Raw genomic sequence first — 18,404 nt, 5'->3', positions numbered from 1 at the left:
GGCCCGGGAGGAGTCCATCTGGGCTCCAGAGAAGGAAAACCCAGTATATTCCCCGTCTCGGCCCGGCCCTGGTCTCCATCCCCTACTTCTCTGACCACTGGTACCCAGGAGGTGAGTCTGCCTGGCCGTGGGGAGGGGGCCGGCTCCCAGACAACTCCGTCAATATTTGTTGACTGACTGACCAAGTATGAAGGCCCAGCCCTCTGAGCACTAAGTGGTGGGGTGTGTCCTGCAGGGCGGGAGCTGGGATTGAGTTACTGTGGGGGAGGTGGGGCAGCGGACAGAGCCTGGCCCCTTGCCAGGCCAGCCCTGCCCACGGGCAGGGAGAAGGTGGGAGCATTTCCAGCAGGTAGGCCCGGGCAGAGGGGCACCAACGGGGTGGAGAGGGGTTGCTCCTAGCCCAGGCGAGTCCCAGAGCAGAGACCAGCAGAACTGGGGGAGCAGCCACCAGCCCAGCAGGTGAGATCACCAAGGGGGAGGGCAACTGTGACCGGGCAGCCCCAGGGAAGGAAAGTGGCAGATTTTGTGGGTGAGTGGGGTCTCTGACACCCACAGTCGGTTTGCCTAAGACCCCACCCCTGCCCCCGGCCAGGTTCCCCTGTCCTCCTACACCAGCAGGCAGGGCCCCTCCCCCGTCCTGGGACTTGAACAGTCGTCCCAAAGTCGGAAGGAAGGACGCACCTGGGGGAGAGAAAGGGGTGCTGAAGGAGGGAGGGGCACCCGAGGAGAGAAAGGGGGACTCAGGGAAAAGAGGGGGCACTGTGAGGGAGAAGGGAGTGTCTGGGGGAGGAAAGGAGTGGGGGTGACCCAGGGTAGAGACCAGGAGGCCAGCAGGGAGGGGCTGGGGGAAGAGGGCCCCCTGGGAAAGGAGGAAAGGCGAGAAAGGAATCCCAGATAAGAATGCAAATGCAGAAGAAAGAGAAAGAGGACCCTGAGTAGAGGGGGACCCCAGGAAGAGAAGGGGGCTTCCCAAAGGAGAAGAGCACACAGGGCGGGAGGGGCTCCCAACCGCAGGAGGCAGTAGAAAGGAGTTGTACAGGGGGAAGGCAATATACACGGGTGGGGGTCTTGTGGAACTAGAGACCCTGCTCTGGGGAGGGAGGGGGTCCCCTGAGGAGAAAGGGACAGCCTGGATGACGAAGAGGGTGTTAGGGGAGAGAGAGAACCACCCACTCTTTGAGCATCCCTTCCTCCCAGAGCCCAGTTGGAAGATGGTGAGCACAGGTGACCAGCCTGAATCTGGCTCCTTGGGCGGAACTGGGTATTGGGACATCCTCCCGCCACCCTGGGGGTCATGCTGCCCCCTACCCCAGTGAAACCAGCCTACTCCCAATTTTCTGACTGCCTGTTTGTCTTTCCTGTCTCACGTGTGGTCTTCCTGTCCCTCTGAGGCTGCCATCCTGTTAGGTGAACTACACCCCATAGGTCCTGTCTGTCTGTACCTCTGCCTGCCTAGGTCCCTGGTCACTGTCACTGATCACCATTTCTGCCTGTCACTCAGGGTCCTGCTGCAGGGTCACCATTGTATGTAACTATATGTCACATTATCAGTTGCTCAAGATCACCATTTCGTGGTCACTGTGCCTGCCTGTCCACACATGTCATTGTCACCCCAACAGGCCGTCACTACAACAGTTCTAGATGCAGTTGGATGCACGGGTGACTCTCTTCTGTATCCATGTTCACTCAGTCACTAGCAACACACTTCATTCATTTACCACCTGTCTGCTGAGCACCTGCTGGGTGCCAGGCAGCTGGGATTCTGTGGTACCTAAGAGGACAAGCCACTGCCTCCAGGAATCTTCTGCTCCTGTGTGGGAGCCCAAAGCCAACAGCATGCATGGCTTCCATGGGGTGCCAGGAGGGGCTGCATTTGTGACAAACAGAGTTCTAACCCCCTGGCTGACTCGTGATTGACTCAGCTCTGGGCAGTGCCCGTCCCCCACATATACCCTCGGCTACCTTGCACTGTGCACTGTGAGCGCGCCAGGGCCTAAGCAGCCACAGCAGCCCCGGACAATGCAGTAGAGTGAGAGCCACTTTGCCACCTGTAGCTCTGTGCCTCTGATTCTGCAACTCTGTGTTTCTCCTCTGCCCTGGCTCCCCCTGGTCATATGAGGACAGCAGAGCCAGGGAGAGGTGCAGGGGCCAGAGGAGCTGAGTCACACCTCACCAGGGCCCAAGGGAGAGACTCAGAAAGAAGTGACTTGGGTGTCTACTCAGCAAGGCAACAGCAAGGAGAAAAAGCTGCAGCTGGCAGGGTTTAGGTTAAATGTAGAAAGATTTCCATGCAGGAAAGAGTGACCGACCCTCATACACACAATTGAGGGGAGCCCTAGGGGGTCAGCGACCTGCTGCTGAGAGTTAAGAAAATCAACAGAATGCAGAGCCCTCCTTCCTCTGATACCTCTCACTCCATGTTTCTCTCCCTCCTCTGCACACTCAGAACCAGAGTCCAGACCCAAGTGAGCCAAGTCACTGTTTGCAGAGCCTCTGTGTTAGAGGTCAGCCCAGTTTCAAGAATCTGTCAAGAGTGCTTATGCCTCATTTGCCCAGTGCTCGGGCCAGCTAAGCCTGTGGCTTACTACACTCTGTCACGGTCTTCAGAGACCGTTCTTATGTGCACTCTGCCCTGGATTTACAGAACTTTGTCTTGTCTGGTTTTGTCCCAAGTCTCTGTCTGTTTTCAGACTCTAGGACTCTTTCAACAGTGGGTCCCTGTTTCCTTGGACATCAGATTTGCTTTCTCTGCAGAAGCTGCATGCATGCTCAGCTCATCCCTGTCTGCAGAGCTTGTCTGGTACCTTTGTCTGGGATGCCTTTTTCTGCCTAAAGACACCTCCTCTGTTTGTAAAGCTTTGTTTACAGCACTTGTCCCCCCTCAGCAGAACCTGTTTCCTCTGCAGTAAGTGACTCTACCTCCAGACTGTGTCCCTGATGACAGAGCCTCTTTCTCTTTCAGGGCTGGGTTCTGTCTGTGACCTATGGATAGCACCTTTGGCATTTGTCAGGACTTTTGCCTGTTTGCACAGCCTATCTGAATTTCCCTGGGTAGACTCTTCTTGTAGGATTTGTTCTGATGAAGTTTACCCTGTTGTGGGGTGGGAGGGCTGTGTCTGTCTGGGAACATTGGTGTCTTTCTGGAAAGCACACCTGTTTTCAGATCCTTTGTTCACAAAACTCTATTCCTATTGCCATGTATACCTGTTAGAGACCCTGTCCCTATTTACAGAATGTTTACCTGTCTCCAAACTCCCCTTCTTCTGTAAAGCCCATTCTGTTTGCAGGGCTTAGGGCTTAGGGCCCTCACAGAACCCAGCCCTGCTTCAGTCTTGCCTACATGTGGAATAAATGTGCGTGCACACAAAGTTGACTCCTGCTACTCCCTCAGCATCACTGGTCCTTCTCTGAAAGCCACCACTGTTTACAGAGCCTGTCTGTCTGAAGATCCTGTGTTGGCGTATAAAATCTCTTATCTGCAAATCACATCTATGGATTTTCTGTTTACAGGGCCTGAGTCTTTTTTCAGCACCTGATCTCTTTGTAGAGCTCATGATTGTTTTCTTGGCCTATTCCCATCTCCCTGTAAGTAGGAACTGAGTCCGTTTGCAGAGGCTACCCTGCATACAGAGCCTGCTCATGCCTACAGAGAGCCTGTCTCCATCTGGAAGGCCTTTCTCTGGTCAAAAATGGGACACTTATTTGCAGAGCCTTGCCCATTTATGTACCATATCTGTGGAAGCTGTGCCTTAGACAGAGTCCCTGTCTTAAGGCTTGTCCCTATCTACATTTGCAGAGCTCTTCCCAGTCTGCAAAACTCCCATATGCCTGCAACAGCTGTAGCTGTTGATGAAGTCCTAGTGTTCCCAGTCATTGCTGGTTTGTGCGACCTGAGTTGCCCTGGGCAGTGCCTGTGTCTGCTGCACTCACGCACAGTCATTTCCATTAGGAGAACCCGAGCCTTTGCAACCCTTTCTTCGGTCTAAGGAAATGTCCCTGCTTGCAAAGCCTTAGCCTGTTTGCAGAACCTTTTTCTATCCACAGAGCCTGTCACGGTCTGTAGGCCCTGACAATCTGTATAGCCTGATCCTAACTTTGCCTGGAAAACCTGTGTCTCTTTGTAGCTTGATTGTGTGCAGAGCCTGTCTTTGTCTGGGATTGAGTTCTATTTCAAGAGCCTGTCCCCGCTGGCAGTCTGTCCCTGCCTGTTGAATCTGTTCCTATTGGCAGAGCTTTTGCCTGATTGTAGAACCTACCACTGTCTGCAGCAAGTGCCCCTGATAGCAGATCCTGCATCTGTCTGCAGAGCCTGTTTCTAACTCCCAGTTTGCAGAGGTTGCTGGCTTGAGAGCTTGCCCTTGTCCCGAGAGCTCAGCCCTGCTCTAAGAGCACACCCAGGTCTCTGTTTGCAATGTCTCTGTATACTGGTCTATGGTGCCTGTCCTGGTTTTCTGATATCTGTGTGTTCACAGAGCCTCCTAACAAAAGTCACATTTCATGATGAAGGTGCTTTGGAGAACTGTAGGTGGGAAGAATTCTTGTTTGGAGCTCAGAGAACAGGTGGCCAGGAGGTGACCCCCCCACCTGAGAGCTCTCGCTCTTGTTCCCTGTGTCCTCTCTCATTCCTGCCTGGCCTAGGATGGACAACAGCAAAGGCCTCCCAGCCATCGACAGCCACAGAGACCTCCACATATGGATCATTCAGGTAAGGGGTATGACACACAGCACAGATGGTGACGTGGAAGTGCGGGGTCTTGGAAACCAGGCTCCTCCTGCCCCCAACCCAGAACTCCCTCCCTCACACACACCAGGGGCAGGGGTCATGGGTGGAGGGGGCTCTGAGTTGTCACATGGCACCCTTTTCTCCTAGAACCTGAAGATGGTTCCAGTACCTGAGAAGGCTTATGGGAACTTCTTTGAGAAACACTGTTATATCATCCTCCACGTGAGTCATGTGGGGATTGTTTGGGGTAGAGGGTGACATGGCCCAGGGCTGGAGAACCCAAGGTGCAGACACAATTTCTGCCCTGGAAAGAAGCAAGTTAAGAGCCCCAGAATCACTTTCCCCAAGGGGGCTGCTGCCTTGAGGCCTCTCTTATCCCTTGCTGCCCCTTCGTGATCTCCTATCCACAGAGCATCTGCCCCCCATCTCCTCCACGGTACACCCTTTACCTCGATTTCCATCCCGGCCTTGACTCCTGGCCCTCTCCCTGCTCCTGGCTCTTCTCTCCCCCACTCTATATACACAAACGCATGGACCCTAGGTCCCCCAGAGCCCAAAGGCCACACAGGAGGCATCCAGTGACCTGCACTACTGGATCGGGAAGGAGGCAGGTGCTGAGGCTCAGGCAGCTGCAGGCACCTTTGTGCAGCGCCTGCAAGAAGAGCTAGGGGACTGGACAGTGCAACACCGGGAAGTGCAGGGCCATGAGTCCGACTGTTTCCACAGCTACTTCCACCCCGGAGTCATGTGAGTGCGGGACAGAGTGGGAGGACAGAGTGGTGGATCCAGTGCTTAGGCTGGGGCTGCCTTGGGATGACTATCTCCATTTGCCAAATGGAGAGAGAGAGAGAGAGAGAGAGAGAGAGAGAGAGAGAGAGAGAGAGAGAGAGAGAGAGAGAGAGAGTGTGTGTGTGTGTGTATGAGAGAGAGAGAGAGAGAGAGAGAGAGAGAGAGAGAGAGAGAATTTGTTGAGATACAATCCACATACTCTACAATGCACCCATTTCAATATGTAATTCAGTGATTTTTTTACAGGCTTGCCCAACCAGCACCACGACCAGTTTGGGAACATTTTATCAACCTAAAAAGAAGCCCCATACCTTTTAGCAGTCACTCTCCATTTCCCTCCAACACCCCTTTTTCCCCTGCCCTAGGAACCACTAGTCTCTGTCTGTACATTACCTATTCTGGACTCGTCCAGTAAGTGGCAACTTACAAGTGGTCCTTCATAACTGGCTTTTTAAAATTAGCATACTGTTTTCAAGGTTCATCCATGTTGTATCATGCATTATAACTCATTTATTTTTGTTGCCAAATAATAATCCATTGTATGAATATGCCATATTTTATTTATTCACTTAATGGACATTTGGGCCATATCTATCATGAACATTTGTATACAAGTTTTTGTGTGGGCAAATGTTTTAATTTTCCTGGGGCATATACCTTGGAGTGAACACCAATATTGTTTTGGGGTTTTTAAAATATTTTTAGTTGTAGATGGACACAATACCTTTATTTTGTCTATTTAGTTTTTTTATGTGGTGCTGGGGATAGAACCCAGTGCCTCATTCATGCTAGGCTCTACCACTGAGCAACAACCACAGCCCCCAATATTGTTTTGAGTTTTCTTTTATGTTGCTGTGCTGGTAGAAATGTCTGTCTGGGGAGCTGGGGGTTGTGGCTCAGTGGTAGAGCACTGGCCAAGTTTGTGTGAGGCACTGGGTTTGAACCTCAGCACCACATAAAAATAAATAAAATAAAGGCATTGTGTCCATCTGCAACTAATATATATATATATATATATATATATATATATATATATATATATACACATATATCTATGAAATGTTTTTTTGCTAAAAATTACTTTGAATATTTTTTAAATTAATAATTGCAATATATTTAGGTTGAACATTGGAAATTATCAATATCTGACCAGGTCTGCTTCATAGAGTTGGGCCTTCTATTTACATATAGTATATACATGAACACATGCATACAAGTGTACATGCATATGCAGAAACACACACCACCCACTGTGCATGGATGGGCACACCCCTACACACGTGAGTATTCATTTCCTCCAGCACACATATATGTTGTTGCCCATTTCCATGTATCCACTTCCGGACTTACATGGGTAAATAGATATACCCTGAACCCCAAATGAATACACATGTACATATATGCACACGTGTCCACATCTCTACACATGGATAAAATACACATTCATGCCTCATGTGTGTCCCCATGTACTCACACACACGTGTTCACGCTTACTCTAACACATGTACCAAACAGGCACATGCAATCCCCTGTGCACATGTACATGTGCTCACATTTGTATTTGTTCCTGCACATGGAAGTGTGTGTCCCTAAGTGGGACCTGTTCTCTTCTCAGCTACAGGAAGGGAGGCCTAGCCTCTGACCTCAAGCATGTGGAGACCAACATGTACAACATCCAGCGACTGCTGCACATCAAAGCGAGGAAGCATGTGTCTGCCACTGAGGTGAGGCAGCCGGGAATACCACTGGACCTCTGGACTCAGCTCGGACTGAGTGTACCAAAGGATAAGGAAGTGTGGAAGTTGGCAGGGAACGTGGGGGGAATGAGCTGTCAGCATTCCCAGAAGGCAGAGCCAGTCTTCTAACCCCACCTCTGCCACTGCTCCCGGACCCTTGGTTTCCTCATCTGTCTCATCGGCACGTTAGGAATTTGGGCAGGTGAGGCAGATACGGTTGTGCATCTGTTCCTTGTAAGCGGCACAATGGCAGGCAGCATATTTGGGAAGGAGTGCAGAGCCTCGTGCTCTCTCACATCCGCTGTCACTCTCACCCACAGGCACCCACACTGTCTCTCCTCACACCCTCAGTGCTACTCTAGTCCATGTGACACCCTACTTCTGTGCAAAGCAGCACAGAAAAACCCTTACTTCCATCTGTCGGGAAATTTTAGGAAGATACTGATCTTGTTAGGTCAAGTCATTATACTGCCATCAGGCCAGAATGTGATGTCACGACCACTCAGGAGTACACTGTCAACAGTGAACCATGGCCCTTCTGTTGTACATGTTACAGTCTGCACAGTATGAGGCACAGCCCTCCACAGCCTCTGCACTGTCACCCGCAGATCCAGTGACCATGCATCCCTGGTCATGCTGGGACAACATACAACACTAGTTTTCACCAATTATCTTGGCATAATTATTTACAGTGCCCCCTTTTGTCCTCAGAAGTGTTTCCATTTGGATAACTATCCTCATCCATAGGTATACACTGTCCCCACTCTGGCCCACATGCACTGTCACCATGAGCACACACTTGCTCTTATGCTCCCACACACGTACATTACACACAAATAAACGCACACACCTGTGTACACATGTGCAGCGTTAGACATGCATCGCGTGAAAAGTGTCATTCTTAGTCATGTATACCCTGTGGATATAGCACTGCCTACAGGCACACAGCCACACAGAGCCACCTTCAAGGTCACTTTTGATTACACAGATACATGCCTGCACACCATGATAGGTGTTGTTACAGTCACAGGGCTTCATGTGTCCAAGTGACACACTCCAGCTATGCTCCCCTCTGACTTCTTTTCCTCCCTGTTCCTCCTGACTCTGGCAGGTGGAGCTGTCCTGGAACAGCTTTAATAAGGGTGACATCTTCCTGTTGGACCTGGGCATGGTGATGATTCAGTGGAATGGGTCCAAGATCAGCATTTCTGAGAAGTCTCGGGTCAGTGTCTGCCCTAGGAAACAGGGATGCATAACTTGGTCCTCCAGCCTCCTGTTCTCTGGCTACCCCAAGAAGTGGGCTGGACTCTCCACTTCAATCTGTGAAGCACCCACTAGGCAAAAGTTGAGTTCAGCCACTGCACTGGTGGTGACCCCCTAAGACACCAGGGGGAGGAGACACCAGCTTTCTCTCCCCTCCATCCCTCCCTCTAGGAGCTGAGCAGTGACGGAAAAGATCTGAGCTGGCTGTCAGAGTGAGGGCATGCCTGGCAAGCCTGACTGCCAGTTCCTCTCCACAGGGCCTGCTCCTCACCTGCAGCATCCGGGACAGGGAACGTGGAGGTCGCGCACAGATCAGCGTGGTGGATGAACAAGTTGAAGCCACTGACCTCATGCATATCATGGAGGCTGTGCTGGGTCGTAGAGTGGGCAGTCTGCATGCAGCCGTACCCAGCAAGAGTATTAACCAGCTGCAGAAGGCCAATGTCCGCCTCTACCAGTGAGCAGAATTAAGGGAGGACAGGGTGGGCAGAACAGTCCAGGACGACTTGTTCAGCATTACTGCAATAACAGCATCTCTAGAAAGCCCTCCAGTAAAAGCAGATGAATTTCTGGGACTTGGTATGGGGGACCTTGGGTCTAGCCTATACACTGGCATGATGTGTGATCCTTGCCAAGAAACTCATTGTACAGATGAGGGAATGAGGCCCCATGAAGGTCGAGGAGCTGTGTAAGGTTCCATAGCAAGGTCACGACTCAGGCTTCGGCACCCATGTCTTCTGTCTCTGGGGAAGTAGAAATTCTAAACAGGGATAGGGTAAAGCCAGGCCAAGAAGGGAATGGACTACCCATATCCTGGATGCCTATCCCCCAGTGTCTACGAGAAAGGCAAGGACTTGGTGATACAGGAACTGGCGACCCGCCCCCTGACCCAGGACCTGCTGCAGGAGGAGGTGAGGAAAGCCCCCAGCCCCTTGATTCATCCCTACCACACAACCCCAGCCGTCTGGACCACCTACTGACCAGCCCCATCCTGCCTCCTAGGATTGCTACATCCTGGACCAGGGTGGCTTCAAGATCTACTTATGGCAGGGACGTATGTCCAACCTTGAGGAGAAAAAGGCTGCCTTCAGCAGGGCTGTGGTGAGGCCCTGGGCCCTGTCCAAGAGACACGGCACAGCCCTGGGATCTGATTAGGGAAGTGACTGGTCCTGAAACCTGGAAGGGGGCTCCCTTCTCTGGGATCTAAGGGAGGAAATGGCCCTGTGACATATCCACATCCTGGGGTCCCAAAGGAGAAGGAACCCTATCCTGGATCCAGAAAGTGGATGCATCCTGCCATGATTGAAAGGGCGCACACACACACACACACACACACACACACACACACACAGCACGTGGCTCACTCTGGAAGCCTCCTGCACTGGGTGTCCTCTCCTTTCTGGGGTGGAGGACAGAGGTGGTTTAGCCTGGGGTCTGCATGGGTTGTCATGGCCAGCCCTTCTCTAAGCTGGGACTTGGGGGCCTCTGTCTGCCCACAGGGATCTCAGAGAAGTCGGTAATGACAGTGTCGGCTTGTTAAATGGGTCACGGGCTTGTTAATTAACCGTCTCAGAGCTCGGCTGATCTTGCCACTGTGGTGGGGGGCGGTCCCCCGGGGTGGAACGCGCCGGAGGCCCGCGGGTCTGACAGAGCCCCCGCCCCAGGGCTTCATCCAGGCCAAGGGCTACCCGACCTACACCAGCGTGGAGGTGGTGAACGACGGCGCCGAGTCCGCCGCCTTCAAGCAGATCTTCCGAACGTGGTCTCGCGAGCGGGGCAGGAAAAAACTCCACGGGACCGGTGCGCGGGCGAGGCGTGGCCTGGGGCGGGGCCTGCCGGGAGGGGGCGGGGCCTGGCCCGAGGGGCGTGGGACAGAACTTCCCCGCATGAAGGGTGAAGGGACGTGGCCGGAGGGGTCGGGACCGAGCAGGGCGGTCCTGGAGTCCAGGAGGGACCGGTGAAGAGTGGGCGGGGCGGGGCTGGTGGAAACTGGGACCAGAGCTGAACTCCACTGACACCCTCTGCCTCATCTTCAGGTAAATCGATTCAGGTAAAGCTGGACGTGGGCAAGCTGCACAGCCAGCCAGAGCTAGCGGCCCAGCTCAGGATGGTGGACGACGGCTCTGGGAAGGTGGAGGTGAGGGGCTCTGATTTAACTGGCAGAGGTGATGCACACAAGGTTAGGTCTTGAGACCTTGCGCATGGTGAACCCTACCTACGGGTGCTATCTAAGGTGACCCAGGGACACCGGATGCACATCCACACACAACTGGGGACACCCAGTAACCCGTGACATACACACACACTGCCTGACAGCGGACTCAGACAGTCAAGCCTAATCATACATAGGTGTGGGCATTCACATTCACACACACATATGTAACAATCAGAGACACAGGACGGTATGACACTTGGACACTTAATTGTGCCCTGTTACCATATGTACGATAAACCCACACATACAATACAGACACAGGTACTCTCACCTTGTAATTGCATAATCACAAGTGCAAATATGAAATTGCATAAACTCGGTATCACACATGACCACAGTCACACAAGGGTCAACCCTCAGGGAGACACCAACACAGATGGTTTTGTTTACACATAATCTATCTCAGCCCCCCACACCCAGCCCCCTACAGAGTCATAAACTGTGAACCACTCATCTGGTCTCAGACCAGCGTTCTGGGAGCTGCAGGGGTTGAGGGCCCAGGCTCCATGCAGCACACGATTGCACATTGATTTGCTGACTGACCCTCGAGCAGAGGCCTTGGTTCCCTTTGGGCCTCATTGTTAAATCTACAAAATGAGGGCAGAAACTGATCCCGTCTGGTCCCAAGACTGACGTGGTGATGCTGTGAATTACAGAGATGGGACCACTGGTAAGGGTCCTAGTTCTTGAGAAAGGTTGAGGTCAGAGAAATACCAGGTTTCTCCTACATTTGCCCTAACGTAGATGGGCAGAGAAGGTGAGTGGTGAGAGCCAGAGAAAGGAGGAGGAGAAATAGCAGGTCAGGAAGGAAAGGAAACGTCTGAGAGAAAGGAAGACAGGATGTGAGTGGGTGGGTGGGTAAGGAGACTGGGAAAGGCAGGAAGTGGGCAGAGACAGAGAAAGGAGGAAGAGATAGGGTGGAAGAGCAGGAGAGTTGGGTCTTCAGGGCAAGGAAAAATTAGGTGGGGGAAAAGGGGTACACAGAAAGAGAGAGGGGGCAGCATGGAGCAAGCAAGGCAGGGAATCACATAGCTGGGCAAGGGAGTGAGAGAGGGAGAGTCTGGGTCCCAGGCTCCAAGCACGAGGGCGGGGAGAAGAGGCAGGTGGGCCGCAGGCAGAGAGGCCTGAGGCAGGAGGCCTGGTAACAAGGTAAGTGCCACTCTCGGGTGAGTGGTCCAGATCAGCATCCTCTGCAAAAGGCAGGATTCTGGATGCTCCGGTCTGGAGGGGAAGTTCCCCCAGAGAAGCTTTTGGGCTCTGTTGGGTAAAGGATGCCCAGGCATTGTTTCCTGGCCTGTAGAGGCAAAGCGAAGTAGGTGTTGTGATCCCCAATGTGCCGATGGGAGACCAGAAACTTCAAAGGTCTCACTGCCAACCATGCAGACCTGGGATTTGACCAGGGTCTACCTGGCTCTAAAGGGTGGCTAATCAGGGGAAAAGATCACACTGACAAATGTGAGGAAGTGTTTTCCTCTCAGACTTTGAACTTTGAAAAAAAAATTTTTTTTTTTTTTTAAATGACACTTGAAAGAAAAAAGGGAATTTTCCCTAGTGCTGCAAGGTCTGCAGAAGCTGACCTGGCCTGAGCAGTGAGTGTCTGTGTAAGGTCCTGTGAGCCCCTGACCAAGGCTGGGACTTGGGGTGAGTGTGAGGCCGTGTGGGTCCATGTCACAGCCTTCGGAGTCCTTGCCACTTGTTTACTCAGGTACTACACAAAAACTCAGTCTTGGCTGAGAGCAGATCAGCTCAGGTGTGATGGGTCCCAGGGTTCCATGGGGGTAAAGGGTCATCAGCACAGCACGGGGAGGGTGCAGAGCTGGGGTGAGCTCCTTGCCCACACAGATGAGGAGTGCTTCCGGGGTGGATGGAGGAGAGCTTTCTGGGTAGTTGTGGATGGGCAGGCTGGTTCAGGTAGAGGAGCCACCTTTGCCCACTGGTTCCCTTCTCCTCAGGTGTGGTGCATCCAGGACTCATGCAGGCAGCCCGTGGACTCCAAGCAGCATGGACAGTTGTGCTCAAACAGCTGCTACCTTGTCCTCTACACATACCAGAAACTGGGCCGCAGCCAGTACATCCTGTACCTATGGCAGGTGCACTGGCTGGAGGGGGGCAGTGCACAACTTAGAGTCTCAGAGTTGGAACCAGAGAATGGAATGTGAGAGCTGCACTGGGCCATCACTGTCCCCTCAAACCCCACAGGGCCACCAGGCCACAGCAGAAGAGACCAAGGCCCTGAACTGTAACGCTGAGGAGCTGGACCACATGTACCAGGGAGCTCTGGTACGGGAGTATGTGACAATGGGCAGCGAGCCCCCGCACTTCCTTGCCATCTTCCAGGGTCAGCTGGTGGTCTTCCAGGTAGGGCCCCCTGCTGCTATAGTGGCAGCTTCCCCAGGCCTCCATGTGGCCATAGCACTTGCATGAACTTGCTAAGCACCTTCTCTTCAGGTCTGGGACCCAGCTTTCCAGCACCTGGTTTCCTGGTCCTTGTCCACGACCCAGGAACCCCAAGGGTGATCCCCGTTTGAGTTTCTCAATCCTGGTCCCACAGCTAGACATGGAGCAGGAGCACAGGCAAGGAAACTGAGTCAAAAGGGAGCCAGTACCTTATCTGTGATGTCATGCATGGACAGAACTGTTCCCCATGTTCCACCTTCAAGGCCTGGGCACTGCGCCCTGACCCTACAGAGAAGGGGTGAGGAGTCCACTTAAAAAGGGCTTGCTTTCCTGTCCTAGACTGATGGGATCCCCACACTCCATACTCAGAGGGCTCAAAAGACAGTGTTGGCCTGAGTCTTGAGGTACTTTGTCCCCACTGGGACAGGGAGACAGCCCCCAGAAGCCCCTGCCTTAGCCTGAGGCCTAGCACTCTTCTAGGGGAGCACTGAGCACAACAGGAAGGGGCAGCCAGCCTCTGGCCCCAGGCTCTTCCACGTGCAAGGCTCTGACAGCTGCGACACCAGGACCATGGAGGTGCCGGCTCGAGCCTCATCCCTCAACTCCAGTGATGTCTTCTTGCTGGTCACGGCCGGGGTCTGCTACCTCTGGTTTGGGAAGGTACCTGCAGGACTGACTGATTCATGCCTGGGGACAGACCCAAAATAGGCCAATGAGGGGTGAGGCCGGGGATGAGGGTGAAGAGCCACAGCATTCCTGATAGAACCTGGAAGAAGTCACAGAGCAGCAGGTGGACGTGGGACTCCATAGGTTAGAGCCAGGCCTGGCCCGGGCCCCTTCCCCTCCTTCCAACCTTAAGCAGAGGACGTAGCCCATCCCAAGTCTCTTGGGAAAAGAGGAAGGCCTAGTCCAGTTTGCTGGAGTTTTCTCTGAACTTCAGCATGAACCTGGGGATCCCCATTCATACTCTGGATGCAGAGGAGATCTCGCTGTGACCCTGATCAACGAGAGAAACTGAATCCTAGAGGGGAAAGAATGGAGGTCAATCCCTTGCTCACACATGACCTGCCATCAGCTTGGGTCTCCTGTGGCTCAGGCCCAGCTTCCCACAAGCCCGGTGAGTGGGATGTAGGTCCGGAGGTGAAGGCCTGTCCCCTACAGGGCTTGACCCAGCTCTCTGCTTGCCAGGGCTGTAATGGTGACCAGCGTGAGATGGCTCGGACGGTGGCCACTTTCATTTCCATCAATGACAAGGAAATGGTGCTGGAGGGTCAGGAGCCTCCAAACTTCTGGGAGGCCCTGGGGGGCCGGGCCCCCTATCCTAGCAGCAAGAGGTAACAGGGTTAGGAGGAGAGTGTTCTTACCCTGAAGAGGCCGAATTGAGGACCAGAGAGGGTGGGTGACTAACCCAAGAGTCACATAGAGAGCTGGAGAGATGACCTACAGAGGCTCAGGAGCAAAGCCCACCCTTCATTCCCCAGGCCTGGGTCATTTGGATCAGAAAATGCCAGGCCAGCTGGGAAAGTGGTGCCCTCTGCTGGCCAAATCTCTCCCTGCATTGTCACTATCTGAGCAAAGGCGCTGTTCCTCAACATTCCCCTCCTGGCCCTGCCCAGGGAAAAGGCAAAGTTAGATCTTGAGGGAAGAGGTGGCTAAGTTCCAGGTCTCTGTGGTGTGTCTGTGGGGCCTCATTTTTGCACCACACCCGCCGAGTCTCCTGGGCTCAGTGTGATTATCCCCTCCTCCAGCCCATCCTAGCTTCCTTTCCCTGACCCTGGGCCTGAGGCTACCTCCACCCAGGGGTGAGCCTAGGGGACACTCCCATCCCAGAGAGGTTGCTGCCGTACCCTTCCCCAGTGTCCATTCCAGGGAAATTCATGGGGCGGTTAGTGTGGCAGCTGGCTGGGGATAGACAGATAACCTGATCTGCGTTCTCCACAGACAGAAAAGGAACCCTGTAGCCCAGAGAGGAGCAGAGAGAATTGTGGGGGGTGGGGAGTGAAGCTAAGAGGAAAGCCCAGTCCTACCCCAGAGAAGTGGTTCCCAGCCTGGGGGTGGGGGCTCTGAGTTGAGGGCCTGGGGGGCCCAAGCCACAGAGGCTCAGCACCTCTGTGCCCCACGCTCCCTGCTGGCCAGGCTCCCCGAGGAGGCCGCCAGCTCCCAGCCACGATTGTTTGAGTGCTGCCGCCAGGCGGGCTGCTTGGTCCTCACGGAAGTGGTGTTCTTCAGTCAAGGGGATCTGGACAAGTATGACATCATGTTACTGGACACCTGGCAGGAGGTAAGGTGGCCACTCCCGCCTGGTTGAGTGTGAATGGGGGGTGTGTTTGTATTTGTGTAACTGGGTGTGACTCCACCTAAGGCTGAGAACAGTGACCCTGATGGTGCCATGGCGTGGCTGGGAGTCTGCATCACTGCGCCATCGCTGAGTCTGCTGTGAGATTTGTGCGACCGTGACCACGTGTGCAGTGTGCGTGACCCTGAGCACCTTACGGTGCTGTGCATGGCTCCAGGGGGCTGCACACCCTGGCCAGACGTGTCAGGGTGGAGTGTCAGTGGATGGACTGAGCACAGCTGTGTGGGGTGATTCTCTGTCACTATTGCTCTTGGGTATGCGGCTGGGTGTGAGACTGACGTGTCAAGTGACTGTGGGGTCAAGTAACTGGGTAGAACTGGCTAGACCTTGGGTGCCAAGTCCTGTGTGGAGGAGAAAAGGGTTAACTGCCGGAGGAGGCTGTTGGTGGTTTTTTAAATCTATTTCCCAAAAACTTATCTACTCAGTGAACGAACACATAAGAGCCAATGCTCTTTTTATGAGAGGGGGCATGACGGGTCCGGCCACACCAGCTCTAGCCTCTTACAACAACTGCCCAACTCTCCTGTATTTATAACACACAGGTAAAGGGGGCCGGGACCGGGAGGAGCTTCTTCTGTGATGGACAGGATAGGGTGGAGTTAGGGAAGCCATCCTCTTAGGGGGAAAATTCCAGGAGACAGGGAACCACTCCCACGCAGCGCCACATGCTTCCCAGCACTTCCTAGAAGCCAGGCCTCTGCGTCCCGTGGCTCAACCTAGTCTGATTCTGCTAAATAGGCTTCCCACACGCGGGGACTCTACCAGGAGACTCGTGTGTGTGCTCTCTTGCATACACACATATGCAAAGACATAGAGAAAGCAACCATGGAACCAGACGTGGGCGTGAGCAACTGAGTGACCGTATCTGTGTCTCTGCCGTTGTTTCTGTGTGACTGGTTGAGTGACCATTACACAGTGTGTTTGACAACAGTGGATAGCAATATGTGGCTGTGGTTTGCTGTTGGGCTGGATGACAATGAACGATTGTGTGTCTCTGCATCACTGTGCCTGCATGGGGCCACACCTGTGGCAGTGTGTGGTTGGTGGCAAGGCTGTGGGCACTCATCTCAGAAAAAAATCTGAGCCCTTTCTACAGCTGCACATGACCTGGCCAGCCCCAGCTCTCCATCTGATTTCCTTCCCTTTGCTAGTTCTTCCTGTTGTTGCCTGAGCATGCCAAGCACACCATCACCTCAGGGCCTTTGCACTGCTAGTTTCTTCTTCACACATACATGTGACTTGCTCCCTCGTGAAAGAAAAAAATGCAGGGATTGTTATCTATTTTTAAAATTTTTGACTCCCCAGTGCCTGGCATACAGTGGGTACTCAATAAATACTTGAATGCATGAGTGCATGCCTGTGACCTTCTTGTGTTCATTGTTGCGTGGGTGGCAGCTTGCTGGGTGTGCCTGGTTGGCCAGGGCTGTGCGCGTGGGGTTCTGAAGTCATCTGGTAGACAGGGAGCCAGGAGGAGGTGGTTGGATCAGGCAGCCCCTCCACATGTCCAAGATCAGGCCCCTTTTGTGGCCCAGATATTCCTGTGGCTTGGTGCTGCTGCCAGTGAGCGGAAGGAGGCGGTGGCCTGGGGCCAGGAGTACCTGAAGACCCATCCAGCAGGGAGAAGCCTGGCCACTCCCATTGTGCTGGTCAATCAAGGCCATGAGCCTCCCACTTTCACCGGATGGTTCTCCACCTGGGACCCCTACAAGTGGTCGGTGAGTGAGGCCCCAAACCCCTAGCCCTGTCCTCATTTGGAGGCAGTGGGACCTGCCTGAGCAACTGAAGCAGGAGGTGCTGGTCTGCCTGAGGGCCTCCAGTGTGCCTGAGGGAGCCCTGACCTTGTTCTCACTGGTCTTGCCCCAGGCGTCCTGCCCGGCCCTGATAACTGCCCTGATTCTTGCCCCCAGAACAACCAGCCCTATGAGGAGGTGGTGGAGGGTGGGATCTCCTGCTTGGGAGCAGACTCTGCCATCTCTGGGATAACAGCAGTGAGTACTCTACCCTGGCATCGCCCACAGTGGTGGAGGCTTGGCTAGCACCAGAGTGGGCTGGTAGGTGGCAAGGGTTGCCGCTGGGGGTAAGAGGCCAGTGGGTACCACGTGGCCTCCCCGAGGGGTGCCTATCTCCCATTTCCCCCAGCCCGAGGCCCCTCTTTGGACAGGAAGTCAACAATTTCCAGCTATCCCAGTGGCCAGGTGTCAGCAGGGCAGGTCCATCAGCCCTGCCAGCCGTCAGAGACACCCAGGACATCTCGGAGATGGAGTTGGGGCCCAGGGTAGGCGGCAGGAGTGCCGGCCTCGGCATCGGCGGCAGCAGCAACAGCAGCAGCAGCGTCAGCTTGGCAGACAGTGGGAGCCTGCCCCCAGAACGGCTGAGGTACCAGGCCGCTGAGAACCTACCACAGGGTGTGGACCCCACCCGCAAGGAGGTGGGTGACCACTTACTGCCCCGCACCTACAGTTGTGCTGGAGGAGCCCAGGACATGGTCAGCCCATGGTTGGCCACAGCAGGCTGCCTGGGAGGCATGTCCTAGATGGTTTGTGCTGCCCTGATGACATCTCTGGGTAGGATGGACTCTGGGCTCTGGTGACACCCTCCCCTACATCCATCCCCCAGTTCTATCTCTCAGACGCTGACTTCCGAGACATCTTTGGGACGTCCAAGAAGGAGTTCTACAGCATGGCCAAGTGGAAGCAGCAGCAGGAGAAAAAGAGACTGGGCTTCTTCTGAGTCCTGGGGGGCTCTGCTCATGCCCCCAGGCCTCTCCCCTTTGCCAATAAAAGAGAGCCATGTGCACCGGGTGTGGTACACGTGCCTTCAGATGCGATCCCTCAGAGGGTCCCCTCCTAGGGGGTGGGGCTCTGGGTGTGCTTTCTGCTGCTCTCTCCAGACAACCCCCAGGAGCATGAGGAGGGACATGCCCTT

The 18,404-nt window shown here is 54.0% G+C and overlaps 1 protein-coding gene across 3 annotated transcripts; it reads left to right on the top strand.

Annotated features, from left to right (window-relative positions):
• The first annotated feature begins 328 nt into the window (after positions 1-328).
• Positions 329-18,269, top strand: Vill (villin like). 3 transcript variants are annotated; one of them, XM_047531516.1, is made up of 20 exons: positions 329-459; positions 4,639-4,705; positions 4,871-4,945; positions 5,265-5,470; positions 7,128-7,236; positions 8,360-8,470; positions 8,769-8,968; positions 9,344-9,422; positions 9,514-9,612; positions 10,176-10,311; positions 10,548-10,648; positions 12,679-12,816; positions 12,926-13,084; positions 13,604-13,783; positions 14,312-14,457; positions 15,260-15,404; positions 17,012-17,194; positions 17,387-17,467; positions 17,641-17,907; positions 18,096-18,269. In XM_047531516.1, the coding sequence occupies exons 2-20, from the start codon at positions 4,640-4,642 to the stop codon at positions 18,207-18,209; spliced, it is 2,595 nt and encodes an 864-aa protein (XP_047387472.1). In that variant the 5' UTR covers positions 329-459; position 4,639; the 3' UTR covers positions 18,210-18,269. The 3 variants fall into 3 exon arrangements, with proteins under 3 accessions (XP_047387472.1, XP_047387473.1, XP_047387474.1); XM_047531517.1 differs by having other exon boundaries at positions 17,619-17,855; XM_047531518.1 differs by having other exon boundaries at positions 17,619-17,907; positions 18,096-18,238.
• Positions 18,270-18,404: the final 135 nt, after the last annotated feature.

This window comes from Sciurus carolinensis, chromosome 17 (genome assembly GCF_902686445.1).
Source record: "Sciurus carolinensis chromosome 17, mSciCar1.2, whole genome shotgun sequence".
Classification (NCBI taxonomy): Eukaryota; Metazoa; Chordata; class Mammalia; order Rodentia; family Sciuridae; genus Sciurus; species Sciurus carolinensis.
The sequence above is the reverse complement of the archived record's forward strand: the minus strand, read 5'-3'. Positions and strand labels throughout refer to the sequence as shown.

Excerpts from the sequence above, each read along its gene's own strand:
- Vill (XM_047531516.1), top strand. The coding sequence starts at position 4,640 with ATGGACAACAGCAAAGGCCTCCCAGCCATCGACAGCCACAGAGACCTC. Across the intron at positions 13,085-13,603 it reads GTCAGCTGGTGGTCTTCCAG|GGGAGCACTGAGCACAACAG; the intron begins GTAGGGCCCCCT and ends GCACTCTTCTAG. Across the intron at positions 17,908-18,095 it reads TGGACCCCACCCGCAAGGAG|TTCTATCTCTCAGACGCTGA; the intron begins GTGGGTGACCAC and ends TCCATCCCCCAG.